The 27,464-nt window shown below is 35.9% G+C and overlaps 5 protein-coding genes across 9 annotated transcripts; 3 read left to right on the top strand and 2 right to left on the bottom strand.

Moving 5' to 3' along the window:
• The first annotated feature begins 1,778 nt into the window (after positions 1-1,778).
• On the top strand, positions 1,779-4,659 carry CBSX3 (Cystathionine beta-synthase (CBS) family protein). 2 transcript variants are annotated; one of them, XM_021951184.2, is made up of 6 exons: positions 1,779-1,888; positions 2,858-3,120; positions 3,231-3,312; positions 3,934-4,007; positions 4,149-4,209; positions 4,322-4,659. In XM_021951184.2, the coding sequence occupies exons 2-6, from the start codon at positions 2,863-2,865 to the stop codon at positions 4,462-4,464; spliced, it is 618 nt and encodes a 205-aa protein (XP_021806876.1). In that variant the 5' UTR covers positions 1,779-1,888; positions 2,858-2,862; the 3' UTR covers positions 4,465-4,659. The 2 variants fall into 2 exon arrangements, with proteins under 2 accessions (XP_021806876.1, XP_021806877.1); XM_021951185.2 differs by having other exon boundaries at positions 2,854-3,120.
• Positions 4,660-6,300: 1,641 nt separating this feature from the next.
• LOC110750841 (TRAM, LAG1 and CLN8 (TLC) lipid-sensing domain containing protein) lies at positions 6,301-10,126 on the top strand. 4 transcript variants are annotated; one of them, XM_021951218.2, is made up of 10 exons: positions 6,301-6,460; positions 6,578-6,648; positions 6,821-6,966; positions 7,739-7,819; positions 7,938-8,076; positions 8,878-8,952; positions 9,237-9,358; positions 9,440-9,515; positions 9,659-9,718; positions 9,810-10,126. In XM_021951218.2, the coding sequence occupies exons 3-10, from the start codon at positions 6,899-6,901 to the stop codon at positions 9,945-9,947; spliced, it is 759 nt and encodes a 252-aa protein (XP_021806910.1). In that variant the 5' UTR covers positions 6,301-6,460; positions 6,578-6,648; positions 6,821-6,898; the 3' UTR covers positions 9,948-10,126. The 4 variants fall into 4 exon arrangements, with proteins under 4 accessions (XP_021806910.1, XP_021806907.1, XP_021806909.1 ...); XM_021951215.2 differs by having other exon boundaries at positions 6,302-6,460; positions 7,731-7,819; XM_021951217.2 differs by having other exon boundaries at positions 6,306-6,460; positions 6,584-6,648; positions 7,731-7,819.
• A 1,050-nt stretch (positions 10,127-11,176) lies between these two features.
• On the top strand, positions 11,177-14,661 carry LOC110750831 (calcium uniporter protein 1, mitochondrial-like). The gene is made up of 3 exons (XM_021951201.2): positions 11,177-11,476; positions 11,611-12,269; positions 13,922-14,661. Exons 2-3 carry the CDS (start codon positions 11,781-11,783, stop codon positions 14,405-14,407), a joined length of 975 nt encoding a protein of 324 aa, XP_021806893.1. The 5' UTR covers positions 11,177-11,476; positions 11,611-11,780; the 3' UTR covers positions 14,408-14,661.
• Positions 14,662-14,923: 262 nt separating this feature from the next.
• On the bottom strand, positions 14,924-24,607 carry LOC110750830 (uncharacterized). Its single transcript, XM_021951199.2, has 20 exons — positions 24,469-24,607; positions 24,256-24,368; positions 24,103-24,178; positions 23,818-23,960; positions 23,524-23,610; positions 22,785-22,868; positions 22,034-22,241; positions 21,105-21,190; positions 20,707-20,938; positions 20,354-20,477; positions 19,786-19,922; positions 19,096-19,204; positions 18,288-18,330; positions 17,909-18,080; positions 17,370-17,440; positions 17,150-17,243; positions 16,124-16,336; positions 15,824-16,033; positions 15,277-15,666; positions 14,924-15,179 (listed from the first exon to the last, which is right to left on the bottom strand). Exons 1-20 carry the CDS (start codon positions 24,502-24,504, stop codon positions 15,054-15,056), a joined length of 2,754 nt encoding a protein of 917 aa, XP_021806891.2. The 5' UTR covers positions 24,505-24,607; the 3' UTR covers positions 14,924-15,053.
• An 830-nt stretch (positions 24,608-25,437) lies between these two features.
• Positions 25,438-27,423, bottom strand: FHIT (FRAGILE HISTIDINE TRIAD). The gene is made up of 5 exons (XM_021951221.2): positions 27,293-27,423; positions 27,090-27,200; positions 26,257-26,403; positions 25,852-25,950; positions 25,438-25,754 (listed from the first exon to the last, which is right to left on the bottom strand). Exons 1-5 carry the CDS (start codon positions 27,395-27,397, stop codon positions 25,638-25,640), a joined length of 579 nt encoding a protein of 192 aa, XP_021806913.2. The 5' UTR covers positions 27,398-27,423; the 3' UTR covers positions 25,438-25,637.
• Between the last annotated feature and the right edge of the window lie 41 nt (positions 27,424-27,464).

Raw genomic sequence — 27,464 nt, 5'->3', positions numbered from 1 at the left:
GAAAATGATAAATAAAAAAATCCTTCATACAAGACAAAATGATAAAATGGTTCAATCCCTCCAAAATTGGACAAATTAGTCCAGTCACTATCCGTCAATGACATGAAATAACTGTTATATCACTATTGGACAATGACCCGAGAGTTGTTCAATGTCACTCGCTGTGATTGACATAAGAGTTCTTTCATATCACTAAGAGCAAGTTCACCCCAAAAGGCTAAGGCAAGGCAAGGGCTGCCACTATTCACATGAATAGTGGCAGCCTTGCCTTTTTTGGTTCCACCCTAAAAGTCTAGGGCAAGGGTAAGAAAAAAAAAGATTATGCAACAAAATATAAACAATTTAGAAATGTAAGAAATAAAATGATTATGCAAGAAAAAAAAAATATGGAAGAAAATATTAAAAATTTTAGAAATGCAAGAAAAAAAAAATTACAATTTATAAATATTTACAATATACAAATATTGGAAGGAGAAGAGTTTGTATGAGGATTTGGTGTAGAAAGAGAATAAAATTGTTATGTATTTATAGGGAAAACATCCATAATTTTTTGGTATTTAAAAAAAAAATGAAAATTTTTTGGGTTTTTTTCACTCGCTGACGTCAGCGCCTTCGGGCTGCAGCCCAGGCAGAATTTGCCCGTGGGCTTGCCAGGGTTGGTGGGACCCATGGATTGCCCGAGCTCCTACTCGTGCGCTGGAGGGCTTTTGGGCTCACAAGGGGGGCTTTTGCTCGGTTTGCTCCAAGCGGTGGACATGCTCTAATAGTGACAGGACTGGTTTGTCTAATTTTTGAGGGGCCAAACTATTTTGTCTTTATCCCATCCTATTTGTCCTTAGAGCATCCACAATCATGCTCTCTATTTTTTAGTTAAATTTTAGCTAAAAACATATAAAAGTTATTTTAGGAGCTCTCTATAAATTTTAAACTCCAATCATGCTCTCTAGTTTAGGAGTCATAAATGCTATAACTCTTTTTTAATTGGTCCATCTCTATTAAAAAAATAAAAAATAGTTAGCATTAAATAAAGGTTTGAAATACTTATTAAATAAGGCAGCATTAAATTATAGGGAGCCACTAGGAGTACTTTCTCTCTTCTCAGATTTAGGAGCTCCTAGAGGACTCCCTATTTTAGGAGGTGGATAGGGAGCATGGTTGGAGTTGCATTTTTACAATTCCTCCCTAAAATTTGTCTAAGGAGGTGGTTTAGGGAGCCCATTGCGGATGCTCTAAAAGGAATTGTAAAAATGCAACTCCAACCATGCTCCCTATCCACCTCCTAAAATAGGGAGTCCTCTAGGAGCTCCTAAATCTGAGGAGAGAGAAAATACTCCTAGTGGCTCCCTATAATTTAATGCTGCCTTATTTAGTAAGTATTTCAAACCTTTATTTAATGCTAACTATTTTTTATTTTATTTTTTAATAGAGATGGACCAATCAAAAAAGAGTTATAGCATTTATGACTCTCCAAATTAGGGAGTATGGTTGGAGTTGAAATTTTTTAGAGAGCTCCTAAAATAGATTTCTTATATTTTTAGCTAAATTTTAGCTAAGAAATAGAGAGCATCATTGCGGATGCTCTTATATGGTAAAATCCCTAAATAATATTGGGTTAAAAATAAAAACAAAACAAAAAGAAGAGAATAACCGTTATTTTTGGTGGAAAAGAACGACGGTTAGATAACTTTAGATTCGCGCCTTTTCCGACGCGTGTCAAAGGAAAAGTGGATAAACGTTATCTAACGGTTTATTTTATCCATAACAAACGCCGTTTAAAACTCACTGCCTGAGCTCAGTGGTGGCATAAGAAGTCAAAACTAGGTCTTAATCCTTAAGACAGGTCCATCTCTATCTGAAAGCCGAAACTGCAGCTGCCCTGCCCCCTCAGGTAATTGTCCTTCTCACACCACCTCCTGCTCCTTCTTCAACCTTTTGCTAGCTTACCAAGTCTTATCTGAAACTTATATGGTTGAAATAAATCAATGATTTCTAAAAAAAATTCTTTTCTTTTTTCATTTATCAAAGATTGATCTTTGGTGCTTGTGCTTGATTTTCATTTTTTTTCTTCTTTTTTTTTTTGGATTTTGGGTTCTAAAGTTAGTGATTCATATATGACTTTATCTGATCGAATCAAGTGTTATTTGGTTGCTGTGATCCCATATCGGCTGAGTATGTTAGTAACTTAGCAGTGATTACATGAGCTGCTGGACATTCTTTCTTTGCAAGCTGATTTTAGAAGGGAAAGTTCCATCTGTGGATTTATATAATCAATACTAATTTAATGGAAGAGAGGAATTTTAGGACATGTTTTTATCAGTGTGTCAAAAATTGTTTCAGAAGATTTTGACTTTTTCTAGTTTTGCATTCACTTTTTATTAAAAGTCTTGATTGCATTGGACGACTTTGGTTGATCACATGGATTTAGAAATCAAGCTTACTTAACTTGAGATTGGCTGGCTACACTCTTGGAACTTTAAAGTGCTTAATGATTAGTAGATTTGGGAATTGCTTATTTTGGTTTGGTATATGCTTGCTAGACCCAATTCCATGAGACATTTTTTTGTAGGGTAATTGGCTTCCAAGAAATTACCTTATGCTGATTTACTTTCCTTCTTTATTTTTATCAGTTTTGTAGCTTTATCGTAGTGCAATGTGTTTATGTAGGAATCCAAAACCTAGAAAGTACGACCAATTGATCAACAAAACCAACCCAAATTGGAAAGCTATACTGATTGAGACTAAATAGAAGGACTACAAATTAAATGGAGTCAATAGCATAATATCACCCTAGCATATGCATGAAAGGCTTATTACTTAATCCATTATGAAGGAAAATATAACCTATCTCTTCAGACAGGTAAAATGCAAGGAGCATTTAAAGCTTTTTCATCACATGGAAACGTTGTGAAGAATGGAGTTTTGCGACACATCCGTCTTGTGAATCCCCTAATTCAGCCTGTTGCGTTTTCACGCTTTGAGTCTGCTACGCCTGCTCGCATAGAAGAGCATGGTTTTGAAAGCACCAGAATTGCAGACATCTTGAAGGGGAAAGGTAAAGGTGCTGACGGTTCCTGGCTCTGGTGCACTACAGATGACTCTGTTTATGATGCTGTTAAGTCGGTAAGCATATTTGAGCTTGATGAAAATTCATTTAATTGCAATGATTTGATAAGCTTTGGCATGGAGGATTTATGTTATGACTCGTAACTAATCAGTCATTTCCTTTTCAGATGACCCAGCACAACGTTGGAGCCTTGGTGGTTGTGAAACCTGGAGAGCAAAATTCTATCGCAGGAATCATAACAGAGAGAGGTACTTTTATATTAAGGCTTCTGTGGCTCATCTACTGGATGCATAAGACATTTCTATGCCTGTTTTGACTCTATAATTGTTTCCTGAGAATATTTTAGGCAATAATGATTGTAGAGCACTTTGATTGTAGATCACTTAGTCTTGAGCTTGACCATAGAAACAAATTCATAAGTTAATAAGGTTGAAGAAGAAGCATTGAGTAGGATGTATGAACTCATATATGCACTTCTTGCAGAAAAATAAGCTAAAATAGAGTAGTAATTTAGTGAGCACCTATAGGAAACCACATCAGAAGAAAATAACAGTTGGGCAACCACGAGGTAAAGTTTGAAGAACAATCACTTTGTATGGTTTTCATGGACCTTGATTAGAAGATGATTTTCATTTTAAATTCAATTTAATAGCTGACCTGATATATTTAGAACAATTGCTGCTCAAAAGCAACTTTAAGAAATAAAAAAAAAAGGTTTGCTAGGAGTAAAGAGGTTTGTATGATCAAAAGAATCTTTCTTGAATGATAGGTCATAATTCATTGCCAAATTAGAAACGTTTTCGAATTCTCAGTCACAATTGAGTTCCTCACAATTAACTGTGTTTTCTGCTTTGGTGGATAATTTGTAGATTATCTCAGGAAGATCATAGTGCAGGGAAGATCATCCAAGTCAACAAAGGTCGGGGATATTATGACTGAGGAGGTATGACTTGTTAATGTTACATCCTCTCTTCACAGGAGACTTTGTGCTCACTACGATTTACATTTGTTAAAGTTCTATTACATTTCTCTTCATGAATGCTGAACAACTTCTGATGGAGAATGCCAAAACGTGGTGCTGCAGAACAAGCTTATCACTGTCACCCCTGACACCAAAGTTCTACGGGCAATGCAACTGATGACAGGTATTATCTTCTCCTTTGTTATTGGATTTTCTAACTTGCCACTCTTTCTCTATTATATTTTTGAAAGCAAGGAAGTTAATGTAAGCTTGACATTCATGTGTTTCATGGGTAGATAACCGAATCAGGCACATTCCAGTAATAGATGACAGGGGAATGATTGGAATGGTGTCCATTGGCGATGTGGTTCGTGCTGTGGTGAGTGAGCACCGGGAGGAGCTAGACCGCTTGAATGCTTATATTCAAGGAGGTTACTAGATGATGATGACGAAGACGATGAGATGCTGTTTAGTTGACATCCCGGAATGACCAACAGTAATAAACCTGAATGCTTGTATATATGGTGTGTTGTTTGTGCATCTCCGGTTGTTTGGTTCTGTATTTCCCAATGTCTAATTACAAACTTGTGGACTATCAAGTGCTTAATAATTAGCAATGTTGTGTTTGCTAAAATCTTCTTTCTATGGTGAATTTTCACACACACATGCATACCATTGACCCTTTATGTTATACATGCGTAGAAACCATAATATCAAATGGCTTAGGGCCATTGTTATGTAGAGTAATTCTATAGTGAGGGTCTTATCTATGGTCCTTAGGTGAGGTCTTATCTCTTAACTGTTGGATCAGACTAATCAATTTAATCCAATGGCTAATCAATTTGATCCAATGGTTAAGAGATATGACCTCACCTCAGGGTCATATATAACACCCTCACTAAAGAGATATGACCTCACCAAAGGGCCATATATAACACCCTAACTATAAAATTCTTGTTGTAATGTAAGCTTCCTTTGCTTTTGGGTCTTGGCCTATTTTTCCATATGAGACACAAGTAGAGTTGGTCTTAGCTTGTGCAGGGTTGCACAATTTTCTCCACAAGGAGTGTCGTTCTGATGAATTTCCTATTGAAGAAAACAACGAGCATTTAGCATCGTCATTATCACCAGAAACTGAGGGAAATAATTATGACCAAGTTTTTCAAACCCAAGAACAACAACGTGAGAATGCTAACCAATGGAGGGTTGGGATATCTTCAGATATGTGGAGAGATGCTATGAATGACGGGAGTCAAAAGATGAGCAATGAAGCAAATACTTATTTGTTTTTATGCATTTAGAATTATAGTTTACTTATCATTTTTTTTGTCATGAAATTACTTTTATGTTTTTACTTTTGCACATTTTTCATAAACATGCAGACATAAATCCTTATTTGGTTGCACATTTGAACAAATTAGATGCCTTTTTTTTTTCTTTGGATGTATTGATTTTGAAGTTCTTTACAAAATGTTTTTGTAAAGATACTTTTCTCTTTCGAAAATCTAGAAAAACGATAAACAGCCCCAAAAAAAGAAAAATATATATTTTAGAACTCTAATCAACTCTTTAAAAATCTACGATAAAACTCTAACAAACACTATCAAAATCAATCTAGGAATTCAATCAAACTCTATGTGGAGTTGATAGAAATCAATTGAACTACATTGAACTCTATAACTCCATTTAACTATTTAAAATCTTAATTGCATACACCCCCTTAGTTTATTTAAAACATGAGGAAAAGAAGAATCCAAACATCATTTGCCTTGAGTATAATTTTCATTAGAACTTGAAAGATGTTACTTCTTTTTCCAATGTTGAAAGATGTTCAAATTCGAATTTTCCCTCATTGATCACAAAAAAACGGAAGAAACGCATTGAAGAGTTTTTTTTAGGTGAATAGTATTGTCATGTAAAAAAAGAAGTTGAAGGTGGATTGATGGAATTAAAATAAATAAGACGTTAAATAACTTTTATTTTGGGTAAATAACATGAACTTTCTCCTCGATGCTCATTGGTCAAGAGACAACGTATTTCTTCCTTTTGTTTTGATGAAATAGGTCAAAGACAATAATGTCAATAAATGTAATAATAAAACTCCCCCACAACGACGTTGAACTTTAAAACGCGTCATCTGGCTTCTCAACTGTCCTTATTATGCACAGACCCACATCGGACGGACGTGGACAACCAAAGGGGAAAGCCCATTGCTTTCCATTTTCTTATACTTTTTTAGAACTTTTTATTTAACTAATTAATTCATTTTTATATGCTTCAAGAATCAAAACCCACCACAGGCAACGAAACCGTACAAAATAGAAACACTGAACAAAATTTTACCTTACGGAGAAATTACAGACACAACCAAACCAACCCAATATCCGCAGAGCTCACAGCTCTTCGCAGCACTCAAAGACTTCAGCTTTTCTCTGGTACCCTTCAATTCTTAGTCCAAGAATAATACATGGCTTTTTATTATTATTATTATTATTTTTTGGTGTGGCCTTTGTTTGACTGGTTGGTCCTTCCTCTTGATTTCTATCTGTAAGAAGCAGAAGAAGACGACTTTGCTGCTGCTAATTGCTAACTGAGCTTCTTTAGCCTTTGAATTGAAATTAATGTAAGCTTTTTTTTAAAGGGTTATTATTATTTTATTATTTTTGTTTTTAATTCTTTAAAAGTTGAAAGCTTTAGAGTTGTTATCAAGAACTAGGAGACCACCTGCATTTTTGTTGGGTATGTGAAAGTGGTTTTGATCTCAACTCAGCTCAACTCATCTTCATGTTTGGCAGAGTGTAAGTGGATAATCCAACAAGGCAGTATGGTGGGATTTCCTTTTCCCCTTGGTTTAATATCCTCCCTCACAGGCTATGCCAGCCTTAGCGAAGAATTTCATTGGCTGGCATCTGCCTCTATTGGCATCATTCTCTGCAATATTGTAAGTACCAATCTCTGAGTTAGTGTTTACTGCTGGTATGAAACTTTTCTTTCTTTAAACCCTTTGGTTAACAGTCGCTGGAACATGCTCCCAAATTCAAAAGGGAACTGATATCTGGCTTTAATTTGTCTATGATGACCCTTCAAATCCATTTGCATTTAATTTTCTGACCATATTCCTAGATTCGGCTTATGTTAAAATATAGCAAAAGCTTCAATGAGCATTTCAGGGAGAATTTCGTAGTGTCGTTGTTTTTGATGTTCAAAGTAAAGTTTGGTCTCTTTTCTTTAAGGATTAAAGAAGAAATCATGATTCAAGAGCATGCATTTAGATACATGTAATGTAGTAGACCCGGCTGCCCACTATAGTTTCAAAATGTGGAATGGGAAATAAAAATAAAAACAAGTTTTCGATGATTCTTTTGGACAAGTCTTAATGTGAGTGTTGTATGAGAGGATAGATTAGATCCGGTTGTTATGGTTTGATTGCTCCAACCACTAGGTTCTTTTCCTAAGATTTTTTATTAAGTAAGTGTAGTTATTTTGATCTTTTATGTGCAATGTATTCTTCTTCTTCTCTTTTCTCCGGATTTGGATTTTGTTTATCTTGAACGAAAAGAAGAATGCATCTTATGACTTTTGACATTTTAATATCATTTTTTTATTTTCACTAAAATTAAACTTCAATTTCAAAAATAATTATCCAAAATAATATTTCCTTATTTTTTTCTTAATTTTCCATTTGATGAAATTTCTCTCTTGAAGGTTTACAGATTAACACGTCTTATCAGCCTTCTTAGCTTCGAGGGATATCACAAACTGAGCAAAGCACAAAGAGTTGAATGGAACAACCGGTGAATATCTTTTGCATGTCACATATTTACATCTGCCTAGATTTCACCACATTGCACTTGTTTTTCTTCAAAAACACAAGTTTTGATGCCTTTTCTTTCGTTTTTCCTCCATGTACAGGGGGTTCTCAACTGTTCATGCTATTGCTGTAGCATTTTCATCTTTTTACCTCTTACTGTTGTCCAATACTTTTCATGAGGATCATCGTGATGAGCTAATCATTAGTAGAAGATCTACTTTGTCAGATACAACATTAGGGGTAAGCAGATGCAGAAAGAAACATTCATTCATGGCTTAATTTCTATAATTTGTTGATGTGCATCCAAATTTTAGGTGTCTATGCTTATGAATCTTTAATAGATTGGATGTGCTGCAACATGTCATTTATACAAAATTACATTTTGTATCTGCGACCGACTGTCTACCCATTTCAGCCTTGTGTTGGTTTTCTTTGCTTCCTTTTTAAACCTAATTTGATTTTTTTTCCTTTTTTTTATTTGGTGTGACTGAAAACCGAATTCGATTACTTTGATTTGTTTTCTTTGAGCTAAATTAACTTCTAATTAATTTTTTCACTAATGCAGAAAAATTACATTTTACTTTGTCTACGCATGTTTGTGCACATGGGTTAGGCAGCTCAAGATTAACATCTTATGTCGATTATATCTGCTTGGTTGGTTGACCAAAATTAAACCTAAATACAATCAGGCCAACAATGAACCTGTTACTGGAAGATTGGTTTGAGTTGAGTTTTCAGGTGGTGCCAAAACTTGCAGTCCCTATTGTTCATGTTGAATCTTCATTGCTATATGCATGACGATAGTTTCCTCAAACCATAAGTGACTCATATGTATCCCTATGAAGAGGACTAATCATATTATGGAAGTAATACGAGGCTCTTGTTTCTTCATTTTCTTTTCCCCGTTTATTTTGAGATTAGATCCAAAATTAAGGTAATTTACAATTTTGTTGGATGTGAGATAGTGTAACACACATTGTGATATTCTCGTATTGTTGTAACTGAATTTTTTCTTCTTCTATATTTGGGTACTTTTTGCAGATCTCCATTGGATATTTTCTGGCAGACTTGGGAATGATATTTTGGCATTTTCCTGCTTTAGGTGGACTGGAGTATGTAAGTACATATGCGGAAGGATAATGCCTGCTTGATATGCATAATAATAATCTCTGCGCCATTATCTCTTATAGGGCATTTCCCTCAAACCTTGAACAATATTTCTTGCCCCAAACTTCATATGGTGAAGTTGGGAGAAAATTGCATTTTGATGCATCAGTTGAATAAGTATCATGATTTGATCAATTTTTGGAGATTAGTTATTTTACCTATCAAATTTTAATATGCAAGGCAAAGTCCATATAAACTGGTACCATTACGTTCATCTAATTCATCTTGTTTAGGTTTTGCACCATGCACTATCTATGTTCTCAATCTTTCTCTCCCTTGTAAGTGGAAAAGGGCAGATTTACATACTAATGGTTCTGTTCTCTGAGAGCACAACTCCTTTCGTGAACTTGAGATGGTAAGTTTAACATTGAGATATCCCTAAATTCTCTTGTTCTTGGTTGTCAATATTGGATAATTTATGTAATTGCATACTCAGGTACTTGGATGTTGCTGGTAAGAAGAACTCTAATCTGTATGTCATCAATGGTGTAGCATTGTTCCTGGGGTGGCTGGTAATGTCTAACTTAAATATCGGTTCCTTTTAGCTGTCATGCATTGTGATGAATACATATATTCATAATTTACTTCATTGCTTCAACTAAACATAATTTATTATGTCTAACACAATCGACTTCCTTCGATGCATGCCATTCAGGTTGCAAGGATTCTTTTGTTCATTTACTTTTTCATCCACATGTTTATCCATTTTGATCAAGTGAGTTATTGCTGTATAGTCCTCCTATAAAAAGAAAGAGCTAGTTATGGAAAACAAAAGCTCTGTACTTATTATCTCTGAATTGTTTCAGGTCAAGACGGTTTTCCCTTTGGGCTTTTACAGCTTGCTCCTGGTGCCTCCTGTGTTAGCAGTAATGAATCTCGTTTGGTTTTATAAGATTGTTAAAGGTTTAATTAAAACTGTTTCGAAGGCCACTCACAGTCAGTGATCCTACTCTCTCTTGAAGATGGGAACTTGACTTACCCAAATGTACATTATAGTCCCTAGTGTCTTTTTCCCATTATGTTTCTTGATTGAATTTGATAGATGAATAGAAAAACTAATACATGTGGATAAATATGATTATCTTTTCAGGGGTTTCATTTGTGTGATATTTGATTTTGTACATACACTTCTATCACAACATTCATTGGATTTGCAAGATTGGTTTTCACATTTTCAATGAAACATGACCCTGACATGATGTCAAAGAACAAAAGGGGATGCATGGATATGGATGTTTAAGAGAATTGATAAAGTCACGATGTTGAAAGTATGATCAGCCAACTTTGATGACATTGAAGGCTTTCATCTTGCATGGGCTTGAAATGTGGTTTCCCCTGAAATACTCATTCAAATACCAGAAGTAGTGAGTGCCAAGTCAATGGTGCTCAAACATCGTTCCCCTAGTGCATAAAAAGACAACTATTTGATTATATTTGTAAATAAAGGAACACTTTTGGAGGTTCCATTATAATTTATATGCAAGTGGGGCTGATCAAATCTTTTATAAAAGAAGGGTAAGATTTAAGTGGAATTTATAAGCAAGGGGATCTCTATCTCAATTATTATTAACTATTACTTTCCCTTATTTTTTAACAAGCGATTGTTTAAATTATTATAAATTAAGAAGGCGGGTTTACTGTCCTCACCAATTGACTCAACACACATATGCATTTTTTCTTTTTCTGTCAATGAGAAAATAATGAAACTAAAAGAATTAATATTGACCAACTGACTTGACTCACGTTTGTACTTTCCTTTTTCTTAGATGATAAAATAATGAAATTGAAAGAGTTAGTATTATTAAGAAAGTTCTGGCTGAGAAAGAAAAAGAAAGTGTTAAGAAAAGAAGAGTTTTCCTATAGATTTGGAAAAGGTAAATGGTTTTCCCATTCACCTTTTATCCACCTATTTTCTTTTTTATTTAGAAAATTGGAATATAAGTGGATAAAAAGGGAGTGGAAAAATCAGTCCTCTTTTGAAAAAAATAAAACTTATATGATCGAAAACGGTAAGTCATGTCATGTAAGAAAGGGCAAGTCGGTTTGTTGCAAGCGCCGCGTAATAAGAAGAGAAGGAAGGGGTGATAAAAGCAGAGCCCACCACTCACAAAACCCAAAACCCAAACCCAGGAAAGAAAAAAAAAGGAGAAACTTCTTGGTCGGTGCACTGTGCACATAAGATAAAGCTTCCAACTTTCCATCTATCCAAATCCGAATCCCAATACATCTTCCTATACGATTTGGGTCAGTTAAAGTCAAAGTTTCAGTGTGTTTTGTGTGTAATTTGTGCGTGAGAGGCCGAGGCTGTTAGTTGGAACGTTGAACCAGAGAGAGAGAGAGAGAGAGAGAGAGCCCATATTGGTTGCTATATTTATTGACAGACCAACGAAAACAAAAAACATAAAAGCAAGACCCAATTTTTTTGAGGTTTTTTCTTTGTAAGGGGAAAACATATGGACCAACTGTTTTGGCGGTCCGTTTTTGCTTCCTTGCCTTGTAAACTGCAGTGTTTTTGCCTTACTTTACTCGCCTACCCTCTTATTTATTCAACTATCCCCATGGCTTGTTTTAACTAAAGATTGTTTGTCTTTCCTTCTTTGTTTTCAGACCACTCAAACTCCAAATCGGAGATCGTGAAAATCCCAAAACCAATTGATGAATTGGTAGCCATAAATTGGGAAATATGCAATAGGCAATAGGGTAATAGGCGATATATATACATATATATAGCTGTGAGTTGACAAACAGGTGAGTGAAAGCTTAAATCTTTGGCCAGAATGTGGAGATGGTGGAGAAGCAGTGGTATGGTGATGAAGCAAGTGGTTGGTAGCAATCACCTTGGGAAGCCCAACAGCCCCTACCCATGTATTGGGCAGGTGTTTGGATTAAAGGGTTTTGCAAAACAAGAATGTGGGTTGTTGACAAATCCGGCAATATCTTCATCATCACTTATACCCAGAAGGACACTGTCATCTTCTGATGATTTCAATGGAGGAGAGATCAACAGAGGAGGAGGAGGAGGAGGAGGAGAGACCATATCTTTTGCAGAGGCCAAGAGGCTGATGAGGCTTGTCAATGTGGAGGCTTTGAAGATGAGGCTTGGTGCTGAAGGAAAAGAGGCCATACCATATTCTGATCTTATTGAAGCCTGTCAAAGCATTGGGGTTGCCAGATCTCCAGAGGAGGCTGCAGCTTTTGCTCGAGTGCTTGATGAGGCTGGTGTAATCCTTCTCTTTCGGGACAAGGTCCTCCTTCATCCTAATAGGGTATGCCTCCTCCAACTAGTTCTAATTTATAGCTTAAACGAAATTTCACTTTCAACTTATGTCATATTATGCTTTTCTCATACGCCCTTTTAGTTTTAATTTAAGAACACTGAGTGATGCCTTCGCCTCTTGGAAAAAGGGTTTGGGGCACGTTTATCCGTATTTGCATTGGTTGGCCCTCTGGCTGGCCCCTCTTCAATTCTTTTCCCCATTATTCCCTTGACCTTTTCGGTTTTTTCGTTGATGCTTTATATTTTAAAGCTGTGATAACGGGATTATCAAGTGCACAGAGGATCACATGTTGGGTCTTTATCTCTTTAGACCTACAAATTGAAGGAAAAGGAAACTAAATTAGAATTATTTTCAAAGATGAAAACTTTATAAATTCAATACCACCAAGCGTAGGAGGAGATGCACCAGGTTTTATGTTAATTAACTACCCTGTTATGTCTTAGTATCCCATCAAAAAGCTCAAATAAATCTCTGACTATAAAGAGGTTCCTCTGGTTTCCCCCTGTGCTTCGGAATTTGGGCAGATCCCAGCAACTTGTCTTCGTGTGCTTCTTGCTCAGTTTTTATGTATTCACCAAACGCAACATAGTATTTTGATAATTCTTTTGGGGTTCAATCTATGTGCTTTTAGCTTCTATTGTTCCACGTCTGTGATTGTGATTTTGAATTTTTACATTAGTACTTTGGCAGTTTTATGTGGTGTTTAGACTTCTCATCTTTCAAGTCTAATGCAGAGATTCCAATACCAATTACAGGATCCATTCTGTTTGGTTTTTTGTGGATTTAGGAAGAGTAATTTGGTTTTGGATATGGATAAGTAATATTCCACAATATTATGATTAGTGCTGGCATTGTCCTTTTGTATTCATCCCTGCATCATTCTGGTATCTTTACTGACCTCATTTAGTTCATTGGTCTAGCCACTGACACATTTTGTTGCTGGAAAGGCATTTTACCTTCTATGGAAAATCGACAAAAAAAAAACCTTCTATGGAAAATAATTTAACAAAATTTACTTACTCTACTAGCTACTTTACTTCTGTACTTCACCATCAATGCTTGCTCTAATCACTTCCAATTCGATAATTAGATGAATGCAAGTCCATTTATCCATTTTTCGTTGTTCTTCTCCTCATATTAAGGGTTCCATATGATTTCAAATTGCTTAAGAAAATCCTTCCTGCTGGACGTAATGAAGAAGATTTTGAAGGGTCTTGGTTGAACTGCTTGGGTACTTTCCAAGGCCCAAGTGTTTGCATTTGAATGGAGGTGCATAGCCATGCACCTATGGCTAGGTATCCAAAAATTTTACATCTAACTAGTTCTATGTTCTTGACATCATTACAGAGTTGAACGCCGTGTGGTTGCAAATTATTTGTTAAGTTTGTTTGTCATCTGTGCTTTGGTGCTGGCTGCTGGTTCCGCTATAACTTGTACCAGCCAAATGCAATATGCAACCTTAATTTATTGGTTTTCCCTGTTTTCTTACGTTTATGTCCATGTTGTGGTCTAGTGTTTTAAAAAGATGAGAATTAAGAATTTGAGCTAGTCATGAGAGTTTTCTTAAATACAAATGTATATTTTCGAAGGCCTTACGTTATGTTGACTCATGCTGCTCCATTTCATTCCTAAATGTTCAGGTTGTGGAGCTGGTTCAAAGAGCAGTACCCCTTGCCCTGACTCCTGAAGATGACCCCATGTGGGAGGAGCTAAAGGTGCTGCAGGAGAAGAAGGAAGAAATTGATGTGCAGGCACATAAGCAGGTTCGGCGCATTCTCTGGTCCGGTCTGGTGCTAGTTGTGGCACAGCTCGGGCTCTTTTTCAGGCTAACATATTGGGACTTCTCGTGGGATGTAGTGGAACCACTTGCATATTTCACAACAACAACTTGCATAGGCATAGGCTATGCCTACTTCTTGATCACTTCAAGAGATCCGACTTACCAAGATCTGATGAAGAGGCTTTTTCTCAGGAGGCAGAGGAAACTCATCAAGAGGCATAATTTTGATGTTGAAAGATTCAAAGCGATACAGAAAAAATGCGGCACACCTCTACATGCGAGTGCCTCGATTAAGAATCGGGTAGGCATGGAAGTGGAGCTGGACGATGCTTTACATAGGGAGTAACATTTTCCATTTTGATTTTTTTGGCGGTGGTTGGGAAAAAACGCAGGAGGTTATTAACACTTCTGTTGGTTACAATCTGGCCTCTCCTGTTTTTATGTAGGTAGGGCCCATAATTTTTGAATTTAACCCGTTGTTTCTGACCTATCTTTCAATTTTTTGGCACTATACTTAATGTCATGCAGCTTCTGCTCTAACTAGGAAGAATGTAATGGATACTGCTTTGCTTAACTAGTTGCATCCACTTTGTTCTCGTATTGGTAAGAATGCACAATGCTGCCTGTATCAAATCCCGTGTTGCTCATTACTTTCCATCATTATTTTTTTCCTTGCCTTGGGTAATATTATAGGGGATCACATTATGAACCACATCTTTGATACAAGTATGACCACTTGTACGGATACGGATCAGACGAGTTTAAGAGATGTGAAATGTGATTCAAACAGTTTACCCTTTTCTAACTTTAGATTGTGTTATTTTCATATAGAGTTCAAAATTCAGGTCTACTGAAAAGGGAAAGTAAGAACAGCAGCTGCTGAACATTGCAAATAAATTATAATCATATTGGCTCTCGCTATCAAGTAACCAAAACATGTTTCAAAGGACAAGCCCATTAAGCAATTTGACAACCTTAAAAACAAAGGAGAATTAGATGATCATATACATGTTGTTCTTTCTATATATCAGAAAGTCACCTTCAAGACAACCGAGTAGATCAATGACAGATTGCTCTTCAGATCCATTGAAGTGCTCCAAAATCTCGGAGAGAGTAACCTGCAAAGCATTCACGTTTTTGTTATTTAGTTTTTACATTGCCATGCTGTCAAAGAGTAAGGGTAATAAATATTTTCATTTGACTAAGTTGACTTACCCCATCTTTGTTCTTAAGCCAATTGAATAAGGAACTCTCTGTTGCCTTCAATGCAATAGAATTTCCGTCATCTGGACTAAGTTTTTGGCGTTTCTTTGAGAGTGCATCCTCAAAATGTACTTTGGGTAGCTTTACTGTTTGTCCCCAGGTCAAGGGAACAGAAGCAGTTTCTTCATTTTCACCCAAGGTTGCAACTGAGTTTTGGACCAAGGTTTCAGCTTCACAAGGTCCTTCCATGTGGGATGTACAAGTAGAACATGGTGACAATTCTGTTTCCTTGTTTGAAAGTTGACCAGCTTTTTGTGCATCGTGGAGGTTAGATGGAATCACTTCCAGAGATATTCCATACTTTTGCATTGCCAGGCAAGTCTTGATGTGTCCATAACTTATCTGGCATAGTCAAACAGTTTCAATCAGATTCTGGAACTAAATGGCCTGTATATATAAGTATTAAGTGCATATAAAAATAGATTCAAGTGACACAGACACATCAATCACCATAATTAAATGAGAACTCCCAAAACAAGGGAAAGGTTTTGAAGCTCACATCTTCTGGTAATTCTTCTTTGATAGGCTTCAACTTTTCACTAGAGCCAACCTTTGAAATGGCACACTGAATATCTGAGAAAACTTTATACGTCAGCCCAACCTCGTCGCATAATCTGATCCAATCAATTTCACATCCTTCTTGAGCAGCGTCCATCAGATATTCATGAACAGTCTGCTCTTTAATAGGAGCAGGTCTACCAGGGAAGTTCTATGATTGAAAAAATTGAAAGTTCAATGGGATTGAAGCATGAAAGAAAGGTAATAAACCGTAGTAAATACTGAATATTGAAAAGCATACAGCAATTTTCCGAATTGAGAGACCCTCTTCATGCCACATCTTCCAAGCTTCAAACTTAGCTGTCGTTAACTTTTTTGGTTGGTTGGATACTGGACAGACTTTTCTTGTAATAGCAGTTTGTACAGTTGCCTCTCCATCCAACATAAGATTTAGTCCTTGTGATAGATCCCTGATGATATGAAGAAAATTGTTTCCATGTGCCACTACAAGGTGCTACAACATATATAAGGTTGACATTTAGCCTTCATATATAATAGAAAAAGTTGAAAGAGTAGGAAAAGTTAAATGGAAAAAAAAAGGTTCCTTTTATGTTTTTTCTCGGATGAAGTCATTGAATTTTATATATAAAAATTGCAGGATGCACTAAGCTATGACTAGGTGGAAGGAGAACCCAACCAACTGTTTGTTCAGTGAAGGAAACAGAACCAGGATATTGTTAAGGACCAGCAGAAGTTTAGCGCATATTATATACTCTCTTGCTTAGAAGTGCAACACTTCTCTACATTTGATCTGCCTTTGAGGCATTTGAAAAACATTCAGGCATTTACAAAATTCAACTCTTGCAGAAAGAATGCTTCTAGTATTGAATTGAACCATGCATTAAAGCGTGTGTAGAAATTACACGTTACTCCAGTAAGATTATTTAATATACTTTGAGTTTATAATTATTATTATTTGCATTGGCAAGGCATTGTAGTGTTCAACCCTGCCAAAAAACTTTTGGCTAGTTAGTTGTGCCCATGTCCAGTAAATATTCCAGATAGCACTAGAAGCCATAAGTAAAAGTGTGGCAGAACTCAAAAGACGTATCAGTCTCCAAACCTGTTTCACATAAATGTGAAACTTTGATAATGTATCAAAACCTCATAGTTAAGAATTTGCCATTTTGAAAAGAAAATGTTTAACTATGAGGGCTTAATTAGTTTGCTACTCAAAGCTAAGATCCTGGTTAAGAAATGATTTGCTATTGCACTGGTGATAGTCATATATACAGAAAGCTTTGCTATTGCCCCCTACAAGACATACCTGATTGACACCATCAATGTTTGCTAACCTTGCTTTGGTAGATGGTCTTGTTAAAGCAATTTTTTTGATCGTTTGATCACCACAAATAGCATATCTGCAAAGAAAAAAAAAAGGATGAAACTCAATGTTTGGTTTAAAAAAAAAAAGCTTTCTAGACAAATTATTGAATAAATTATTTCAGATTGGTTGACTTCATTATATAATGAAAAAGAGATCCTACGGTGCAGTTCCAATGGCTCTTGCAAGCTTCCTTCTCTCTTCTAGAAGCAGGTGGTAGAGTTGTTTCTCAGCCTGAGAGCAACAAAAATGCATAACGAAGGTAAAAGTACGAATGACCAAATAATAAAACAGAGAGATGCGAAACAAACATGCGAAAGAAAAACTTTGGACCCACATTTGTCAACATGCCAAGAGCAACCATAACAACTTTATGTTGTTTTTCAAGTACACATGCCTCACTGGTTCAGTCATCTAAATTTTTCTGGCAACGTTTCAAAGGATGCTGAAGGAAAGGAATAACTACTGAATAAAAAGGACAAGGATGATTTACTAGATTTGCCGAGAAAAGAGATTATATTTTTAACTTTCCATGGTTATGGCGTGTTTGTTAAGGCATGCAAAACAAGAAACTTCTTTGGGCAGATCTGATGCCAACCTCTTCTCAATGACTCAATTTATACAGTCAAGGATGACAGCAGACAACGATGAAAAGATCGAATATTTGAGGTGAATGAACATAATAGTGCTAAAATTACCAACCTCTGAACATCCTTCACATTCCACAGTAGCCAAACTTTTAATTTCTCCAACTTCGCCTGAAGCATGTTTATTGTCCTCATCATCGACCATTTCACTGGTCACTGGCAAGACTAGGGGTGCTTGATGATCAGGCCCAGCAGAGCTAAGAAATTGGTACCCTTTTGGACTAACACTGATGCATGAGAAAAAAAAATTCTATCAATTTCTTTTTCGAGTTTTGTAAAAGTAATTTAAGAAAAAGAGAAAGGACCTATTATCAATGACAGAGAAGGGTCATTTTCTGATGGCATCCAATATCATTAAAAAGCATAGACTTGGAAAATATTCATTATAAAGTTTTATGTTTTACAAAAACAGTATAAATGAGAGAACACTGTACCTTACAGTTCTGTATATGTCATTTACTGTTTCCATCAAATAACCTGTATTATGTAGAGAAATTAAATTCCATTTAGGGCAAGAACTGAATATATGAAGCCTTAACATATAAATCAGATGAATAATCAATGACAATGAACTTATGTAGTTAATAAAACAAACTGCTTATTTCTCAGTCTCACTACTTATCAGTTGTAACTACGTAGCTAAGACTTCTAAAAATTCTACAGATGCATAGTGAATGAAATTAAATCCATCAATAGATGTACTTATGTCCTAGTAAAAGCTATATCACACCCTTTGCAAGCTAAAACAATCCAAATACCAATGATTCTGAGGGATGTGAAATTGTCACCTCAATGTAATGGTAAAGAAGATAGCGCTAACCTAGCAAACTCTTATTTAAATGATATATGAGGTATCATGTTTCAAAACATGTCAGTCATACAACCCAGACTCTACAGTTTATGGAGCAAAAGTGTAACAACTGAATGACAAAATAACCCAATGGAACTCACCAAGGGTACAGTAATAAACAGATATATGGAAGGCAGAACCCACTAATCTGAACCTTACAGTAGGTTCCACATTCTACTGGTAGAAAGTTCATGACAAGGTTATAAAACTACCCCTAGACGTAACATATAAGAATTGGTGAATTTCTTAAGCATTCATATGCCTAAAGTATTAAAAAGTCAAACATTATACTTAGAGCAATGAGACCCATTGATAGAGTATTAATAATTTATAAAGATCTTGTTGTGCATTAATTAGAGTTCACTATAATTAAGAAGTGTGTCCTCATATACCAGAAGAAATTAATTGGTAACCAAGTGCTTTCCACCAATTTGATGAATAGTCCTTCCCAAGTCCATGTAGTGGAAGCTTGTCATATTGGGGATCAATAATTTTTTTCGCCTGTATGCCATAGGGAAAAGTCACTATCATCAGTAATACAACAACCACACAAAAGTTGAAAAGGAAACAGGAAATGAAAAATGATGGGAGCTTTCAGAAAGAGCAGAGGTTGACAGAAGCTAATTGTATACAACTGTGACAATTAAACCAGACTTCAGCAATTCCTATCAAACACTACAAACTTCCACTCCTATTTTTTTTTTTTAAACAAAGAAGTTACAATTGTCAGCTACTGTCACTCACATAACTCGATCACTAGCAAAAACATAAATTTCTCCTTCTCCGACCTTTTCTTTTTAATCTATTTTTTTTAGGTGGCAGAGTTGAAGAAATATCTTGGATAGGAATGAGACCATGAGATCAAAGGTCAAAGCAAAATTTATCCATACTAAAGCATTTTCAACTCTTTGAACTCCTGGATCATTGAAAGCTAAACATTTATATTTGAGATTCTTGTTTTAAGCCACTAAAAGTAACAAATGAAAAAGCGCAAAAGCCAATAAAAAAGAAGGAATGAACTAATTATGCACCTTTATCAATGATAAACATATGTTTCAAAATAAAAACAGATAAAAACTTACTCGAGAGCCACGAAGAATGTCTACAGGCATATTGAGACCCCATTTACTCCCACATGATTGAATGCAGGCCATTAGAAGAAATGCTTCTCTAGACATGTCCCGCTCCCTCTTTGAGGAAATGCAGTTATCACAAATACCTAAAAGAACAATTCAATCAATCGCATAATAATTGGTTCAATTTAAGCTGAAAGCTTATCTATAGTGGAATACTGATATGATGCTATAGCTGTAAAACAATTATTTTTCATTTTAATATTGTAGCTTAAAAACATTTTGAGAAACAACTTAAACGACAATTAAACTATCAAGCTATCAAGCAGTCCAATCATGTTGCACATGAAATTTTATCATTGCTGCCATGTCCACCACCAGCATGTTCTACTAATTTAGTAATAAAAAAAAAGGTCCAGAATTTTCCCTAACAAAGAAATCCCTAGCATCAAAAGCTAGCAGTGAGTAAATTAGGCAGATGATCGGACTATAGCACATGAATACAAGTTGAAACCTAAACACTGATATTTAAGGAGACTTGAACACATTCATTTTAATAGATAAAGAAGACCCATACCACATTTATCAGCTGAAACTTTTTCCCCAAAGTGACCAAGCAGGAACTTCCTTCGGCAAGTTGTCAGTAAACAATACTGTTGTGCTGCCATCAATGACTCAACAACAGCTCTACGTTGACTTTCCTGGCAATTAGCAGCCAAAAAACCATGAGGGCAGTGAAATGGATTCAAACACAAGCTTAACAGCAAAAAACATGCCAAAAAGAAAGCCACTTTCAAATGAAATTAACCAACAAATTCAGTTACATAACTTGCTCATGTATTGCATTAAAGAAAATTTGGGAAAATATTAAAGAAAATCTTCAAAGCATATTTAGCGACATCCTACAAGAGAAATGACAGAAACACTTACTGTTTGTAACTCTCCAACATAAAAGTCAGATTTTGCAAAGTCACTTCTAGTGTAATAAAGCCAGCAAACAGACGCCACACCATCTCTGCCGCAGCGTCCACTTTCCTGGTAATAGGATTCCAAACTCTTTGGGCACCCATAATGTATCACTTGCCTTATGTTTGGCTTATCAATACCCATGCCAAAAGCAATTGTAGCAACCATGACATCTAATTCGTCTCTTATAAATAATCTGATGAAAATGAATAACAAGCATGCTCAGTTTAATAAGCATCATGTCAAGTTTGCTGCAATGCAAGGTTAAGAAAGGGAAGGGTGCTGTAGTCAACAATTACACTAATAGCACATGGAGCAACTATAATTGTTACTCTAAATACACATGGAATATAAGTGATAACCTATGGGACTCTGCACGAGCCTTACTGTCCATTTGACCATGATAGATTCCAGCCTTAATACCTAGCTCCTTGAGTGACTTGAATACCTAGGGAAGATAAGGTGATGAAAAACATTATAGGACATATAAACCAATTCTTTAACAAATTACATTCATGAGTAAAACAAGACATTGATATAACTTACCAGAAACATGATACATTATGAACTATAAGTTACATAGATATAGTACACACATAAAGATAAGTATGTCGATAGGTGGTAATCGTTTAACTATAAAATGTCGGGACAATGAAACATGGCTGAGTTGGTAAGAATTTATCATATTTTAGATTTCATACTTAAAATTCGAAATTAAGTTTATGATATAGAGCCTCCTTATAATGAAACTTCACACATTTTAAAATTTTGATCTATTAATAGGAAGATATTAAGAAAACCCTCCTAAATTTTTTTTAGTTAACCATGAATCGAACTTGATTTCATGCGTTAGGAACACCTGGTAGGTTATATGTGCTATCCCATGTTATTATACTTGGATAGTTGGACCAAATAACATTGCTTCAAAAAGGGACTTGGAAAACTTTGAAGTGTCCATGTAGCGTAAGGTCTACCAAAAGAGGCATCCCTGACTTAGCTAGATAATTAGAATGAGTCTCCAGTTCAACCGAACTAATTGAACTAAGCTTTGTCCTAAATAGTACAATCATCCTGACTTGGTTTCTGGAAATAATTAAACGAAACACTGTAAACTAAATTGAATTCATGCTCAATACATCAAAATATGGAAATGTCAGTTAAGTATTATCTTTTTCTTTTTCAGTCCTAAGTTTCTTGGATAATTGACAATTAACCATTCTTGGAGACCATTTCAGGATACACTTATCCCGTACACATGTCAAGTATAATATAAAGCAGATAAAGAACGTACCTGCTCAACATCTTTAATTGTTGTGCAGTAAATGATGGTTGAACCATCTCTGCGTACAAATTTTGAAACTTCTTGCACTAGCTCATGAACAAATGATTGACCACGATTGAATGACTTGACACCATAAAACAGATTTGGACGATCAAATGAGCCTATGGTAACGTATGGGTTTTGCATCTTCAAGGAATTAACAATGTCCGTTCGAACCCTGGAATAGTTAAAACCAGAGAAGATGAATCATTGTAGTCTTCCTAACAGAAAAGCCTAAAAAGCAAACTAATGTCAATAGTGAAGAGACTCCAGGTGCAGGATTATTATAGTTTTTACCAATCGGAAAGAGAGTATAGTCATATATATATTAAGTTACAAAAGATCATAAGAGTACGGGCCAAGTAACAAAAAAAATTCATCTGCCATTATTCCCTAGGCTCTAGTAAATTGCAAAAAGGTCATAAGAGACTAGTTCACTTCCTAGTTCATATATTGTCCTGCTAACTTACGAAGTTCCCAGGGTCAGCAGAATTAAAGGAACAAGAAGGAGACCAAGAAAAGAAGACACAGATTTCTGTTATGATATATGGTACCAAAAGCAGATAATACAAACTTGCTATGGCAATAGTGTGTTGTAAGTTTTATTGCTTGAATTCTGAGGATGTTAAGCAAAATGAAGCAATACTCGAATCGAAAAGCAAGAGTTGATAAGAAAATTAGAAGCCCAGAGAGAGAGAGAGAGAGAGAGAGAGAAACCTACTTTTCAGTAGCAGTCGCAGTTAAGGCAATAAATGGAACATCAACAAGAATGCCACGTAACTTGTCTAATTTCTTGTATTCCACCCTGTACAGCCACAAAGAGAAATCTTCAGAAGATGATTATTACAAGGAACAAATATAGGAAAAAGAAACAATAAACATTATACTAGGTAAAGAGCAAAAGTGCACAAAATTCAGGTAAATGATCAAAAAGTGGAGAGCATTATTATTTGTAGTTTGTACCAAGTTCACAAGAAATTCAGGTAAATGATTCATCAGTAGAGAGAGAGCTATTTGAAAATATTATAGAGATGGCAACCTGGCACTAAAGGCTCAATAACATTAAGGAAATTGTAGGCATAAAATAAATCATTACAAGGAACAAAGTCAACACATGAACCTCTAGGAGATGAGCAAAAAGACACTTATTTCAAGGAAGGCATGCATTAAAATAGTAAGTCGGGAACAAGAAACTAGCCCTAGTGCAAGCACCCAAAAGACCAGGCAACTTCAGCTGAAAACTGACATAGGATCAGAATAAGGAATTAAATTTGTTGATCCCAATCCCATTCCTAGCAAGACAGGTTGCAGGATTAAATCACAAGGATGACCATGTAGTCAAATAACTGAGACTGATACCAAAACAAGTTTCACAGGCCAGAGGCCCAAAGTTCATAAACTAAGTCTACGAAAATCAAGCTATTAAGATTTACTATAGAAAGAACCAATAAAAATCAAACCTGAAATCATGGCCCCACTCCGATATGCAATGTGCTTCATCAACAGCAAACAAACAGATTCCAACACTAAGCAATTTTGACCAGAAACTGCAAAGAAGACATAAGATTCAGGAAACCAATTTCTATAAGAAAACAAATGCTAGAATATAACATTGACGTCGTAATGTCCACTATAATACTTCCGAGTGTCAATAAAAATCTTGATAATGGAAAAACTATAAAGTTTTCATCCAAAACACGCATGGGAAGAAATTTCAAACTGGTAAACGTCAAGTAATAAAAGTAGTAAAGTACCTGGCAGGAATCAAGCATGCCTTTTCTGGGGTCATGTACAAAATATCAAATTGTCCACTTTCAGCTCTGTTCTGGACAGTGGAATCTGTTTGACTACTTCCCATAAACTCAGCTCTGATTCCTCGTTGTTTCAAAGACATTACCTTTAAACAAAAATTTAAAAAAGTTTAAGATAACATGCAATTACTAATTACTAAGTTTGAACATAAACAGAAGTAAAGTGACATGATTATTAAGCACTAATCAACAACAACAACAACAACAAAAGCAACAAGCTTAGTTCACCTGATCTTGCATTAAGGATATAAGAGGGCTCACAATCACACCAGTCTTTCCAACAACCAAAGGAGGCACTTGATAGCTGTCAAAAATCAACCCAATAAATCAAACAGGTCTGAAAGCCTACTAAAACGATAGAGAAAAAGGAGGAGGCTTTACCACAAGGACTTGCCGCTTCCAGTGGCCATGACAATCAATGAGTCGTTTCCCTCTATGATTTTCTCTATCACGTCCTTTTGGTATGGCCGAAATGAAGAAAACCCAAAGTATTGCTATACCCAAAAAAGAAAAGAAAAAGAAAAACTACAAAATGACTAAACTTGAATTTTCCTTTTAAAGATTAAAAAAGGAAGAAGAAGATAAGCTCGTCACCTTGAGAACGGCCTGCATGGACTGCATTTTTATCATTTTATCAGCTTTTCCGTTTGAGACGATCAGTGTAGTTCAGGACCAGGGAGAAAGAAATGCTTTTTGAGTTTTTGAGCTTTTTTTTGGGCGTTTGAGGTTTTGGGGGCATTAAGTAGATAATATATATAGCCTCAAAATTAATTGGTTAAAGCAATTACCAGTACAGTGCCACCTTCTCCCGCCATTTCTTTGAGGAAGAAATCCGGACCCACGGCCCAAATAACCGCAGAGATTGCCCAAGTTTTCATGATCCAAGCTCCATTTGGGCTTGCAACTAGGGGCCTAAGCCCCAATGTGACTATTTTCTTGTTTCTATCTTATTTATTTATTTATTTAAGTTGTGGATCAATATCCTAAAAGAGATATTAAGATGCAAAGGACCCACTAGTGTTATGGTTTGGAGCAATTGCTCCCTCCATGAAAGTCTTGGGCTCAAGTCTCAGCAATCATGTAGTGTGTGTAAGTTTAGTATATTTTAGTATATTGTCGCCCCTCTCAATAAAAAAATGTTCTAAAAAAAAATTAAAATGTAAATTATATTTTGATCATATATTCTATCTTGGGTTCAGTTTGTGGCAAGTGGTAGGTGGACCTATTGATTAGGCCTATGTTTTTTAAAAATTTGTGTATGTGACCGTAACACCACGTGAACTCAATGGAATTGTGAACCTTAGCTTACACTCCGCGAATCCGAGGCTTAAGACATGAATTTATCACAACTCTGCGAAACAAGCAAAGTCAGCTCACCAGCTTCTGAGCTTAGAAGAGCAGCTATTACATAACCAGATTCTGCAAATATTTCTCTAACTTGGCAAAGTCTGAGCATAACATACCAAATTGTCTCACAAGAGAAAATTTCCACGCCAATTAAGACTTAACTAGCTACATAATGCATAACGTCAACCATTTTATCTCTTTTGGCAAACATAGAAATGATAAAGAAAACATAATTTCTCTAGCAATCAATGATAAGTTCCGATTTTAAGTTAACACAACTGAACTATGATGCTTGGACCCTAATCCAGCTAAAACCATAGCAAACCATCCAATGAGCAAACCATAACTAAACTAGGTTGAAAATATCCAGTGAGAAATAAATTACATATTGCGTTGCAAGTAGGAACATCTACATTCTACAAGAACAACTTTCTGTATTCTTCTGCTTCTTGTGCCATTTCGTCAAGGCTTCTGTCCTTCCTGTCCTTGTCTAAATCAAGCTTTTGCTTTAATTCCTTCTCCTTTTCATCTAGCTATAACATTGATGAAATACAGAAAGTAAATACAGGAGTCCAAAATGTAGGAATTAGGAAGTGTTTGATAAACAGTGAAATAAATGTCGAATCTTACTGCATCGTAAATCTCATCATTCTCCCGAAAGTCGCCACCTTTCCGTGGGATGATATGGATATGAACATGGGGCACAGTCTGTCCAGCTTGGGGTCCATCCTACAGTTCAAATAATGATGATGCAGTTGGCTTTAGGGGACACACGAGCTTGAATATATGAAAGAGAGCAAACCTAAAAGCTTGTAGGAAGTTTTGAAGTACGATCACAATGAGATTTTACATAAGATATCTTGTGGTTTAATCAACAAGTACCGTTAGAGTAAGGAATAGCTTAGTAACAATAACACATTAAAACATTTAAATGATCCCATCCCTAAAGATCTCAAAGGAAAAATAACCGAAAACCTGGCCAAACAGATAAACATTGACATCAATCGGAAAAAATTAAAGGTCTTCCATGCTTACTTGAATTGTAAGTGTGAGAGACGATGCTTTGTGGTAGGTCTCAAGCCGACTACCAACCTTTTGCGCTGTGATCCAAAGATCACTGGTCTCATCAGTAGAGAGATCAACAAAGCGCTTCACTTCACGCCTTGGGCAGACAAGCACATGTACATGATGTTAAGTCTATACCAAAGTTGAAGAATCGACCATATTAAGATTATAGTTCTACAACAAAATGGGTATAATTTGCACACATAATTATGCAAAAGAGGACTAATCAAAATGTTGGGCGGGTATATAGGCACGCAAGTGCAACAATATAAATACACATGATGCTTGGTCATCCTTCAGCCAAATAAGCAGATGAGATAAGCACACATATAGGTCCACGGCAAACTAGATACAGAGCTGTGGAACAGGCTCTGCCCAAATAAACCAGTCAATATCTTTTAATCAAAATGATGCACTTAGAAGCATGACATTGAGTATTGCAACTAGCAGTCCACTATCGATTACATGTCAGTGCCAAGGAGAAACCATTTTGGACCCAAAACCAAGCCTGATAAAAAGACCCCTTTCTTTGAACTCATATCTTGAATTCACAAACATGATCCAGTCAATCAAGAAGTTGGAACTCATATGTTGTCTTTTTTCAAGCAAGAAAAGGAACAAAAGAAATAAATTTCCCAACTTTTTTTCTTCTACAATATTGCCTTGACTGATATCAAAACAACACTATAATTCAGACCAAAGAAAAGGATATGACCTGCAAACGAAAAAAGAGAAATGGATCATCAAGTGCCTAATTTTATATTTACTTTCATGTTTTAATATAGTGCAAGATAAAGATGAATACCAGGAACAACAGGACGCAAGTTGACCAGGGCATAGGATAGATGAGTAGAGTAAAACACTTCCCTGCTGTCAATCTTGTAAGGGCCGAACGTAAATTGCTCCAAAGCCATCTGTATCCATTTTGCAGCAAAACCCAAATCAAATTCAAAACACCAACAACAACAACACAACAAAAACAAGTCATAGTTGAAATTGGTCTTACCTTGGTGGAGGTGGTGAAGAAGGAAGGATCAGGGATGCCTCTGACTCTTGACGAACGTGTAATGAAACACCCAACAACACTGGAAGCCACGGTTGAGAACAACATTTGCGCTTGGAGTTGAGCTGATACTGATTCCTCTTTCTGGGTTTTGCTCCCTTGGGCCCTGTGTTTA

The sequence above is a fragment of the Prunus avium genome, chromosome 6 (genome assembly GCF_965620075.1).
Source record: "Prunus avium chromosome 6, drPruAviu1.hap1.1, whole genome shotgun sequence".
Taxonomy (NCBI): domain Eukaryota; kingdom Viridiplantae; phylum Streptophyta; class Magnoliopsida; order Rosales; family Rosaceae; genus Prunus; species Prunus avium.
Note: the sequence above shows the minus strand (reverse complement) of the source record. Positions and strands in the feature narration are given on the sequence as shown.